At 38.9% G+C, this 13,259-nt stretch overlaps 1 protein-coding gene across 1 annotated transcript in view; it reads left to right on the forward strand.

Annotated features, from left to right (window-relative positions):
• khdrbs2 (KH domain containing, RNA binding, signal transduction associated 2) overlaps positions 1 to 13,259 on the forward strand; it is a gene marked incomplete at both ends in the record, with an annotated part of 59,437 nt that overhangs the window by 7,109 nt on the left and 39,069 nt on the right. Inside the window, one exon of the mRNA XM_080537059.1 lies at positions 3,604 to 3,731. Within this exon, the coding sequence (XP_080393185.1) occupies positions 3,604 to 3,731 (128 nt within the window). The remainder of the gene's footprint in view (positions 1 to 3,603; positions 3,732 to 13,259) is intronic.

A 13,259-nucleotide genomic window follows, 5' to 3' on the forward strand; every position in this document is an offset into this window, starting at 1 on the left:
TTCCCTCTGGGTCAATTACATCGATTCAGTAATGTGCCCCAAATACGACGTACAAATGACCTCCAGTAGGTATAGGAGATCCAAGGATGATAGAGAACTTTAATATGCAGCACACTCAAACAGAATAAGGTGAACTCTCACTCCCTGTCGTCTGAAATGGATATTAGATTTACATATTCATGGTTGGACGTGACACATGGAGTCATACAGACTCACACAAAGAGTGTGCCTCACAACCAAGAATGTAGTTGGGATGCTGCACATCAACCACATTAACACATCACACTGCACATCAACTAACCACACTACAAAAATAATACAGTATATTATATGACTACTTGCATAATATGACTAATACTATATGCACACTAACACACTACCTGATTACTTGAACGCTACCTGAATACTTGGCTTGTAATTGTACTTTGTATTGCACAGCATTTTGCACTACTGAGTCTGTAGTACGACTGGATCCACTGCAGTACGACTACTATCACTTTATTACTTTATCATTACTTTATTATTACTAACTTAAATTATTTTAAGTTCACATACTCTATTATTGTGATTTTGTATCCTGCTGCAGTGCCAATGTTACTCTTGTGTACTTCTTGTACATTGTAATAAAATCAATTCTGATTCTGATCAGAAAAACTATCAACCATTCTATGGGTGTGCTTCAATTGTGACTGGCTAGACTAGAGCTTGGTGTTTTACACTGGCAACAAGTACTTGTTTCTAATGCAGATGTATGTCAACAGTGTTTAGGTTGTGGTGGTGGAGGGGAACAGGGACAGAAACAGAATGAACGTAGAATATCTAGAGGCTTTTCTCTCAACTTGTTCTTACGAGAGCCGTGTCATTTTAGCTTGCTCTTGATTGAAATAGTTGAAAGCTAAATGTGTATTATGAGCCCTGGCCTCAGTCACGGGTCATTGGCTGCTTTATTATGCACCCTGGAGAAGTCAGGAGTCACCCAGAGCCAGCCAGCATATGCAATCAGCAGATGTTGGGGATTAAGAGGTCTTTTAAGCGGTTCACCTGGAAGGTCAGTAAGCAGTCTTTAGGTGTGCACAGTAGCAGGTGTTGGCGGGCATGAGTAAGAATTCTGATTTCACTTAGCTGTGGGTTGCTCCATTCAGAGTCAGACAGGTCAGAAAAGGGATCACAGTTCTCCCTGGAAACCCTTTGAAGTTGGCATTTAATAGCATGTGTTGTTGGAGGAGATTCAATAGCTTTGACAGCATACCTCAGCACATTTTCATCTTTTTCCCTAGGACTGTACAGTACATACAAATTGCACCACTGCAGTAGAGTTAGGAAAGATCTACTCGTATTCTGTTACATATCTTTATTCTGTTACATATCTAAATACAGTTTATAGTTGGGATCTTACAGACAAAACCCTCACACATCTAACAAGGGTCTTAAGTGGATCAAATTCACAACAACACCCTTCATTGTGAGGAGTCACACGCTAGTAGTATCTCTCAATTTGAGCTCAGTTTAGCTCCAGTTGTGAGTTTCACAGAACTGAACAGGCAGTTCCAATCCAAATAATCTCCCCAGCACAAGTGACACAATCAAAGCAATTGTGTTCTATTTGAAAGGGACATTCAATTAAATCTGGTGAAAACCTCCATATACCTACAGCTGAATTTTTCAGAGGCCAAAAAATATTGTAAAAAAGAATAGAGGGATCAATGAGCCACGATATTTAATACACAGAAAGTCACTTCAAGGAATCACAACTTCTACAGAACCAATAGCATGAAACATAAACCAGAACATGAGTTGATTATTTTCAACCAGGCACTTGAAATTTCATACGGGCTCTCCACACAGGGAACTACAAAGACTGAGCTTGAGCCAACAATTCAGTCATTATGCTTAGCTTGGCTGTCACTGTGGATGCACTGTGTACAGCCACATTTAGCTCTCCCTAAAAAGCCATTTTACTCAGTAACAGTTCGGCCACAGGAGGCACAGTATTGAGACACAGAGGGTTGATCCAATAAAACCTGAATTGCAGTATTACAGTAATGCAGTCTCATGTTCCCATTTTCACATAATATAGCTTTTGGGAACACTTGAAGTACTCTGTTTTGAACCAAACCAAACTGTGCAGGCTTGTTAGAAATGGGTTTGGTTATTGTCTATAATAACATAACAGTTATGTGCAATACAATATGGTTTATTACAGTACATCTGTTTATAGCCAAGTCATTTTGAATTCAAACCTTTGAACATTTTGAATGTTAAAGGTATACTCTGGGTTATGACATAACACCTGTGAAAACAGAGAAACCGTCATCAAATACAGTCATGTATTTTTAAACACATTTAAACATATCGACATTTGATCTTCATTTTAACAATATTGAGAGATGGAGGTAATATGACTAAACGAATACAACTGAAAATAAATATTTTAAAAATGATTTGTAAAATGTAGATTAATAGACATGCAATTTTCTTGTGAGGAAAAAGTTAGACACATTTGTTATTACTTAAAATGCCTAGAATTCGAATTAAGTGCACCACATCAAGTGCAAATGATTAGAACATCATTAGAAAGGATTCTGGAGGCGCCTCTCTCCATGGTGAGTCTCCATGGCCTCCATGGTGAGATCAAAAGAGCTCTCTGAGGCCTTCAGAAGGTTGGAAGAGAGAGAATTCACTCGTTTCACTACCCCGAGACCTAAAATGGCCGACATAATTGCATTCAACTCTACAGTGTAATATTTTCCTCCCTTCCTTGAAAGGGATGATGATCTTTGATGATGATTTTCACTCTCTCACAACACGCTCTATATTCTATCTCCATTTTTGCAGAAGTCTCTGGCAGTGTTTTGCTATGACATCATACCCCAGAGTCTACCTTTTAATTATTGAAATAGGTTAATCTAACAGAGACAATCCGGTATATCACACATTCTCCATTGAACAATGAAACAAAATGCGTTTCACCTGATCCTCTTCACACCTCTGTTAGAAATGTATAAATAGACGAGGCTCTCAAGCTCAGACCTGGTAGTGAGGCAGGGGCTTTGCTAGTGGGAGATTACCAGAGGGGCTCTCCTCCCGTCTTCTCTCCTCTCCTCTCCTCAGGTCTCTCCTGTATTGTTCTACAAGAGTGCCGCAGGTTAATAATTCTTAATTCTGCTGAGCATAATTTGCCAGTGACAGAGGGGTATATCCCAGAGGATCCCAGGTGACATCTTAATTTCCAGGCTCCTTAATGTTTCATGGCTCTTCGCCTCTGACTCAAGTCTCACAAGTGCTATAAAATTCATCAAGCAGGTAATATCACTGTTCAGCTCCATAGGATTGTAACATGACAGGTTTACTCAAACAGGTTTATTACAGCGTGCTTGACCTGAAAACTCATGTACGACGTCCTCAACCCATCGCACCGTTTAGGTACTAGAAATGATAACCTTGATTAGAATGATAAGTTGCAAGGCATGCTCTGATCTTTTAATTCTGATGATTACTGTAGATGTAATAAGGATGATAAGATGTTGAACCTTTGAGTTGCATCATTGTAGCTTACAATGCACAATCATCTAATTATCTATTCTTGAATACTCTTTTCTCCAGAAATTGACAAATTTGAGGGGGATGAATTGAGAAAAGACGGCGATGTGAAGAAATACCTAGATGTCATCAGTAACCAAAACATCAAGCTCTCAGAAAGAGTTCTCATCCCAGTCCAACAGTACCCAAAGGTAAGACCACCACTCGTCCATAGAATTGGAATTACAAAACGATATTTCGGTGCAACCACCCCACACTGTTCTCTTATTTACTCTGCCGTGGGTTCAGATATTGATTGTTTGCATTATTGTCCATGAGCCAGACCCTCATGTTTTGGCCATCGGTACCATTTGGAGGTACACTGTCTCATAGTGATGTTTCATTGACCTTTGTTATTCGCCCAGTGATGCACCCTGGAGAAGATGCCCAGTTGTATTGCAAACTATATTTCACTATTGATTTATGAAGACCATGGCATTACCTATTAAATAATGTATCATACAACATATCATACACAAGTGTAGAAGCCGTAAAGCCATTTTGAGTTCAACTTTAACAGAATTTTCCTCATTTCCTTATCATTTTATTGTTTGCTGCTCAAAGCCAGTCAGTATTCTAGCGACCACTTATATTTGTGAAACTATGAAGTAGCCTAATTGTTTTGCGACTGTGCTTCCGGTGTTTTCACTGTGTTTTCGGCATGTATTGTAATACATTATAGGGCTCCATTATTTGAAATTGGCGGCTCAACAATGTCATTTTGAATCCCGGTTAATGTTATTTTTCTCTGGAACAATTTAACGGTATTAAAAAATTCCAAGCCTTCTCCATACTTTTTTCTTCCCATCATTCTGGTACAAGTTGATCTTAGTTTCATCTGTCCAAAGACAGTTCCAGTCTGTTCCAGAACAGATGTTTTTTGGCAAAGTACGGTATATAAACACACACACACACACACACACACACACACACACAGTCCTTGGTTGGATCTGTCCAATCAGTTCTCTTCAGTTGACAGTCGCTTGATGGTCACTGCTCACTAGAGTCTATCCTGACAGGAGGACAACTGGTGAGAGGTGAATTCTCTAAGAGTGATTTGGCTTTGTGGTGGGGTCCTGTCTCCTCTAGCTAATTGGAGCTGGGAGACAGAGACAAGTGCAGAGGTCATGAGAGGGAGGGTGTGACCCAGAGACAGAGAAGTGACCATCAAACACACCCTGCTAAGGTGAAATTCTGCTGCACAATCAAGTTTGCTTTGTTATGTGCCAACTATAGACACTGAATTGCCAATAACTTGTGTACAGCGACTCCCTCATGTTCATCCTTGTGAGTTTCTGAGTTGACAGCACCTACATAATGAACATAATGTAAAGATATGATGGATGTTTTAGGGGAAGTGTATAGGTGGATTATTATAATTTAATTTTCAGTTTTTCCTTTGTGCCATTGTATGATTTAATGTATTTTCTTGAAGTATGTAAATGTATCACCATCAAAAGATAGATACAACCTTACATTATCTTTAAACTAGATACATTTGCTTTAGAGGTTTATTTGGATGGGATAATATTATGTTATGTCGTTGAACATATTTTCCCCAACAGTCTGGCTACATTAGCAACACATGAAAAAACAAATACAAAATATAGACACACAGACCAATATCTGAAATGTTTCTGTTTGTAATTGTGTGAGTGTCTTATTTCTTGGATGATCACAATGACAGTAATCAAACCGTGCTTAGGGACCCATCTCCTGTACTAAACTAGTCTCAAATCTCTAAGAAAGCCAAGTGAGCCTGTCTCCATGGAGGAGCCTCTCTGCAGTTACTCAAGCAGAGCTCCAATTGCATGTTGTTCCTTTGATGTCTTCATTAAAGTGGGTTGATTTTAATTTGTGCATTTGCATAAATAAGTACAGGCTGTTCTCAGTCCCCTTCTCAGATGTGCCAAACTGATCAGCCCTGTTACTGTATTTTTGGACAGCAGAGACATCTTGACTAAATAAGTTTAGGCTAGGTCCTACCTAAAGGCAACCTCGTCCCACAGCGCAAATAATCTTGGAATATCAACCACTCAAAGTTGGCCTTAATGGGTTAGGGTTAGGCTTGGCTCCAAGCAGGAACTTGAGGTGTGCTAGCAAAAAAAATGTCCCTTGTGCTCAAAGGAGAAAAACAATACTAGCTAGTTCACAAAGGACATAGCAAGATACAGTGGGGGAAATAAGTATTCAACACTTCAACACATTTTTAATTCAACATTATTTCCATTGAAGCGATTCATGTTCAATTTAGACCAGACATTGGTAGCTCAATAAAACTACACAGCTAAGGAAATTGTAACACTCCAATCCATACAAAACGCTATGTGCAATAAAGGGGAATGACACAGGAAATAAGTATTGACATGCTAACTGAAATTGATTTAATATTTGGTGGAGAAGTCTTTGTTTCCAATGACAGCTTCAAGATGCTTCCTGTATGAAAAAACTAATCTCTCACAGTGGGATTTTTTTTGCCCATTCCTCAACACAGACAGTCTTTAAATCTTAAAGATTCCAGGGGGCTCGCTGGTGAATCTTGATCTTCAGTTCCTTCCACAAACTTTCTATTGGATTCAAGTCTGGCAATTTACTAAGCCAGTCCAACACCTTTGTTTTCTTCCCCTTGAACCAATATTGAGAGTCTCGTTTGCCGTATGTTTTGGATGGTTGCCCTGCTGAGAGATCCTCATCATCCTGGTGGATGGCAACAGATTCTTCTCAAGAACGTCAATTCATGGCTCCATTCATCTTCCCATAATAATAATCTGGATTCCACCAGTTCCATGTGAAGAGAAACAGCCCCCATACCATGATGCTTCCACCTCCGAACTGGAGGAATGGTATTTTTAGGATCATATATGCATCATATGCATTTCTCCTCCAAACATGGTGTGTCGTATTGTTACCGAAAATGTAGATTTTTGTGTCATCTGACCTGACTACATTCTCCCAGTAAAAGTTCTATAGCAAACTTCAAACGAGCTTCAACATCAGTTCCGGGGTGATCACCCTGACTGGCATTGCCTATTGTTTTCTTTGTGACAACTGTACCCGCTGCTTCCAGGTCTTTCTGGAGAAGTGTCTGAACTGTTTATAAGGCCCACTGTCATTGATGCTTCACAGACCATACAGTGTATACGCTTATTCACACTGGATGTTATCCTATATCTGATTCTTTGCCAAATGTGGCATACCCCTCTTGCTACCCTTTATATAGCATTTGCTTAGAAATGACTTGTGAAGGATCTTTGTAGGTCTTATGAAAGGTCTATGAAGGCCTCATTAAGTGAGACCAGAAATCTGGAATTATCAATGATGATCAGACACAGCTCATTTATTTTGTACACTTGGTTAAGTGTAATTCTGTTTCAGTCAAGTCACTTGCGTTGTCTTAATAAGTTTACCCCCCCCCCCCCCCCTCCAGCATAGGTTCTTTATGCACAGAATGCACAGCTGCTGTTCTGCAATTTCATTGTTGTGTCCACCCTGTGCGCTATATTTAGGATGTCATAGCCTCAGCAGGTTAAAAAGGTTGGTCTAGCTTGTATAGCTTAACTTTATCTTACATTTTGTTTCAGCGAAAACACTGTTTAACCATGGCGGAGTAATCCATTATTCAGCTCTTTTAAGCCTAGTCCCATGAACATGTGATGTGCTGATGTACTTTCTTTCATATTTAGATACAGCTGTCCATCAGGCTAGCTGCCTTTCTCCTTAAAGTGCATTGACTGAACCTACGTAAACTTCATTCATTTGCACAATTGGTCATCTGTCCTACCTTTTCTCTGCATAACTGCTCATTAGCAGTAAATTATACTGATAGTGTGCTGGTTATTGCAGTCAGTTTTTTCTAAGAATGCCCTGCCTTTTTGTATGGTCCTGTAGGACTCCACCAGATACCAATGAATAATACAGTCCCTGCTGACACAGGCACCAGAAGCCTTAGAGCACAGATATAAGTCACGGGGAATGCTTTCCCAGGGACTGAAACCAGTCTGAGAAATGAATGGAAGCACCAACATAACTATCTAGTAATGTCAAAGATATGGTTTCCATGGAAACACCCGTATTACATGTGGAGATTTAGGAGGGGTAGGGAGTCTAGTCCTTGACATCGGTATTTTAGCCAAATCTCTTCTTCTTCTTTTTTTAAATTTTTTAATCTATTCAGGGAATTGCATCTCCTCTAACAGTTATCTGATTTCGGACTACGTTCTTTGTGGATTATGGGATTCCAGTACTTAACTACCGTAACTGATATCTGTGTTATATTGGTCCAGTGATCTGGTCTGGATTATTTTGGTTTATAAAGATTATCATGATCAGACCCCCACTGCATATCAAATATTAGAGAGATTTGAGAATGTTGTCAGTTATTGCAGTGTTACACACACCTGAATACCCAAATCCATCAGTCACAGTGCCATATTAGCACTTGTTAAAGTATCCCCTTTTATTCATCCCATGATGTTTAAATACATGTGCAATCTTAATAGACAGATAGAATACAGAATAAGTCTTAACATCTGATTATCCATGCCCAAGCAGAAAAGTTACTGTCCCTACTGTGCACTCACTGCAAAATAAGCGAGCCAGGGCATTCCAAGGGGACTGGTCATTACATAGACAAAGAGTTTTCTAACAACAATTACTAAGAAAGAGTTGCATAGTCAGCACATCGAGTCACACACTATACAGCAGTATTGTTGAATATTTCATCCTTTATGTCATGATTAGAGTTTGTATCATCACTTCTTAGAAGATGAGGAATATTTTGAAAGCAAGAAATAGCTTTTGAAAAAGAGGTTTACAGTTGTTTTGCCCTTCAATTAACTACTGTGTACTGATGTGATCGATTGAGAGACTTTCCCACATGATTGCCATTGATTAGATTGACAGCTTGACACACCTGATTGATTCAATGAAGGCATGGCTGCACGTTCATAGACAGTATTTCCATAACCTTTCAAACTAAGTTATACAAGCAGTGTAAGACATAATGGGGTTCAGTTTGTTTGCTGATGGGGCACATTTCACTAATAAAGCAGCTTTGTCTAACTTGACTTAGTTTTTCAGAGTATGCAGTCTTTTTACACGTCCCCAAGAGGGCTTTTTCTTTGTGTTTTACTCCACCTTGGAATTGTCCCTTCTGGCGATTGTCTTGTCATTTTACAGCCAACCCCAGATGGGGAAATGAAGCTGCAAGGAAACAGTCAACATGTAAACATGCACAGTGTTGTTGTCTACTACACCTATACTACAACCGTCCCTGGCTTTGAACCATATTCAAAATGATGATTATTATATTAGTTTCATTACTTGATTTGAGTTTGTTTTTATTCCCCTCTTGCGGTCTTAATGAGATTTAATTGATCCTCATCAAATACTCCCAGCAGGGAATAGATTTTCAGATTGTTTGCTTTCCATTATTATTATCATCAGCGGTCTATTTTGAAGAACACACATCCAAGTCGTTTTTGATAAGACTTTCCTGTCGATTCTAGAGATTTGTGCATATTGCATAATGAACAATTGACAGAGAGAAAGAATGTTTCCTCCCTTTTTATTCAATGTCATATACATGCAGAGTGTGGCGGTTGTTACGTCACAGCAATAGATTAATCCATGTACTGTAGAATAAACGACACATCCAACTCTTCTCATCACTGCAACAAACAAACGATTAATATCGATTAATACGAAATAATACAATACTTAGGAAATTAAACAAACTTACATATTTAATACAATTCACAATTGTTGTAGTGTCTTCACCTAAACTAAATGCCTTAGCTACTGTATAATCTGCACTTTTCCAACTCTACTATAGTTGCCCACCTACTTTGCTACAACTCTTTACTGCAAATGTGTAAGACATGAACACTGACAGGCAACACTGCTGCTTTGTAATCTCACCTAGACATGGTCCTTATTGTTCTCCGTATGTTTGGCTGGGGTTACATTTGGTGGCTGTGATAAAAGTTTTACATTATTATCTCAAAATGGCATTACCAGCCTAAAGTGATAAAATCTCAGGTCTTTGCCCTTGAATTATTATTCCCAGCAGTATGTTTGCTTTTAAGGTGCCTTTAGGTATTTGCCAAACCAGCCTTCCTCCAGGTACACAACTCATCACACACACACACACACACACACACACACACACACACGATGACATTTGTTCTTGTGGGCCTCACCGATTCAGGCTTATCGGTCTTCAGTTATTGTGACCTTTACATAGTGGTGTAGCGCTGCTCTGCACATAGAATAATCCCATTGTTGTCTTGCCAAAGAAATCCAATGTCCCAAAGGAGGACCTACCTTGTTGAAAGGTGTTTTACATAGATAAGCCTCTGAATGGAACCTTACAGGATATTGTAAATAAAAGTTAAGTAGCTGTGAGATGGTATCTTGGTTGTGCTTTGCAAACCTGCTGAGCCACTGTGTTTGTTACTTCGTTTTACACAAAGCTGTTTGTGAGATACACACAGACGTATAGATAAAATGTTTTTGCTCTCTGCACAGAGACTTCAGGCATAAATTTTTCTTCTTTTTTTTACCTAATAGCAGTACAGAGGACAGTATTTTCCTTTTTTTTATATATTCATTGGGGTGGGTGTTTAGGGATAGGATAGAAGGGTTGTTCATAGTCAAATAACTAGCATCCATATCTATAATGTTATACAACCACAGTTTGTTTTCAATGATTTGATGCAATGATTTTAGAGACAATAATGGAAATAATTGTGTCCACTCCAATCATAGTAAGTGTTCACTGTGGGGTTTATTTCTCATCTGTATGGATAATGACTTTAGTTACCTGTCAGCTTTTCAACTTCAGTTGTAATATCTGGTATATTTACTCAACAGCTGTGCTGATAGCCCTCCTGTGACTCAGGCTCGATGTGTAGGGCCCCACATTAATGCATCAGATTCATCACAAGCTTTTCCTGTGGCTTTGCCTCCTGTTTTTATTTTATTGGTGAGACAAAATATTCACACCTATGTGTGTTATTATTTATTTTTTCTTCTGCTTCGTTTGAAATTCTAGAGAAATATTTTTTGTGAATTGGTTGTACATATCATATGACCTGCACCAATCATCATTTTAACCTCCAATAGAATTCTACAGTTTACTTGGGTTTTGCTTTCAATTATTCTATTTCTCTAATGTCTGAAATAATGGTGAATAACTCAATCTAAGGATACATGTAAATTACAAGTTCATTTACTTTTAAAGATAAGAGGCTAAACTTTATTTTCATATTAGAATCAACCTCCCCAATTTGTCATAAATCCTAATCAGCCTATCAGATGGCATGGCTATCAATGCTATATACTCATACAGCAACTCATTACTTCTAAAAGAAATCGCCAGGGGGTTCTGCCTAAAATGCTGTGTGCTGTGACGATGTCTTTGAATGAACCTTAATTTAGAAATAATGAATGTCTTCATGGCATTAATTGCATATTAATTTGGGGTTTCAGTGGGACAATAATGCATTTATTTTTCATAGCACTTTTTGCTGGGTCGTTTGAAGGGGGAGAGCGTGCTGGACAAATTGTTATGCCTTCGTTTGTTAATCAGAAATGCTAAAAAAAAAAAAAAAAAAAAAAAAAAAAAAATTGCTCTGCTCATCAACCATACAGTATATAAACCAGTTCCAGTCACACTGGATTTTCAGTTTTAGTTTGTGAATAGAATCGCGCAAAAAGTGATATTTGTTGACAGTTGTTTTTGTGTCTGTTTGCTACCAGTCAGCTAAATCTTGATTTTTGTTAAAACATAAAATAATAAAATAAAAAAATAATCGAACTGTTCACACTAGGGATGCCCCGATACCGTTTTTTTGCCACCGATACCGATCACCGATAATCTATGAGCTTAATCTGCCGATATACTGCCGATGCCGATCAAATAATAGCCTAATACTAATAGGCTAATAAAAAAACGAAAATGAGTGTCGATGAGACATTTAACATTTAGAGCTTCCGATAAAGCGAGGCCTTGGCCTAAATGTTTTAAGAGCCACAATCCTTTTGAAGGCTGGCCGAGTTGTGTCTATACATTATCTCTGCTTTTTTCTTCTCATTCTCTGCGGTGCTCGCCATGCTCCACTACGTGATGCAACTTCAAGTGCCTTATTGGTTGTGTTGAAGGATTTTACCGTAGCTCCCCCAAGTATATCATCCAGCACAGATTGCAGATGGCATGTGTGACATCTGTCTCACACACTTGATAGTACTTCCACATTGTTATGTTTGTATTTCTATTCTAATCTAGGCGTAGGTTTAAGCCTTCTTTTTATTTAGAAAATGCCAACTTTGATTAATTGTAAAAGGCATTTTGACGAGGGGTGCCCAAATCTTTGCCCCCCACTGTATTTTAGATTAACAAGCATGCGAGAGTGGCTCCTTTAGGTTAATGAGCAGGCCACAATGAATTTGGCTCACGTTGTTTGCGTCATTGATCGGTTGTCGTGATGGGCAACAAGAAAGCATTATCGGATTTCCCCGATCTCATATTTTTACAGATTATCGGCCGATTCCGATTGCTAGCCGATCAATCGGGGCATCTCTAGTTCACACATTATTTATCATAATGTCATTGCCTATTTGGGAAGAGCGCACCGGCATACAAAAAAATGCACCTGTGGTTTTGGACACACTTTGCTGTATTCCCCTCTCTCTCCCGCTCTGTTGCTTGATCGTGACTGTGTGAGCGAGTTCCTTCTCCCTCCCCCTCCCATTGTAACTATACCTCAACTGCTCTGCTTTGTTTGTTAATTTCAAACAATCACCCCATCAATTGCGAAAGGCTATCTTTTTATAATGAGTACAACCTTACTTTAATTTAACGAGTACAACCTTACTTTAAAAAAGTATTTTAAACACATTACATGTGTCCAAAACAATACACGAATTGTAAAAAATATTTGTCAGCAGTATTTGTAAACATGTGAATAAGACTGTAAATAAGAAAATGATCACCACACAAACCTGTCAGTGATTGTTTTATTGATTATTTATTGATTGTGGCCACTACCGATTTCTTAGGCTGAATGAATCTAAGACTATGTGGCTCAAAATGTGCAAACATCCTTCACAGCTCCTATCACCACCTTAAAGTTAAGCTACTGTAGACCACACTTTTTAGCCTATTGAGGATATGATACTGTACAGCGCATTTGAAACAACTCATACAGCAAGCTACACTACACTACTCTTGCAATGTGAACGTATCCATCATGCAATGTTTTGCAAGGTGAATGACCTGAAAAAAAAAAAAAACTCACGTGGGACTCCAGAGGGGACTTTCTGGACTTACTGTAAGTCACTTTGGAGAGAAGCATCAGCTAATTGGCATATATTGTTGTATTATATTATGTACACTCACAAAGCAGCCAGCCCAGATGGCATTCCAGGCCATATCCTAATGTCCCGGGGTTTGAACACCTCCCTCTGAAATTGTATCCTAGACAGGTAGACCTCAGGTGATAAGGATAGACGGCAACACCTACTCCACACTCCAGCACTCCCAGGGCTGAGCGCTCAGTCCCCTCCTCTACTCCCTTTTCACCCACAACTCCGTGGCCACCCATGACTCCAATACCATCTTCACATTAGCTGACTACACCACTGTTGTACATCTGGTCACCGCAACGAGACAGCCTACA

Source organism: Nansenia antarctica (genome assembly GCF_963989245.1).
Source record: "Nansenia antarctica genome assembly, chromosome: 1".
Lineage (NCBI taxonomy): Eukaryota > Metazoa > Chordata > Actinopteri > Argentiniformes > Microstomatidae > Nansenia > Nansenia antarctica.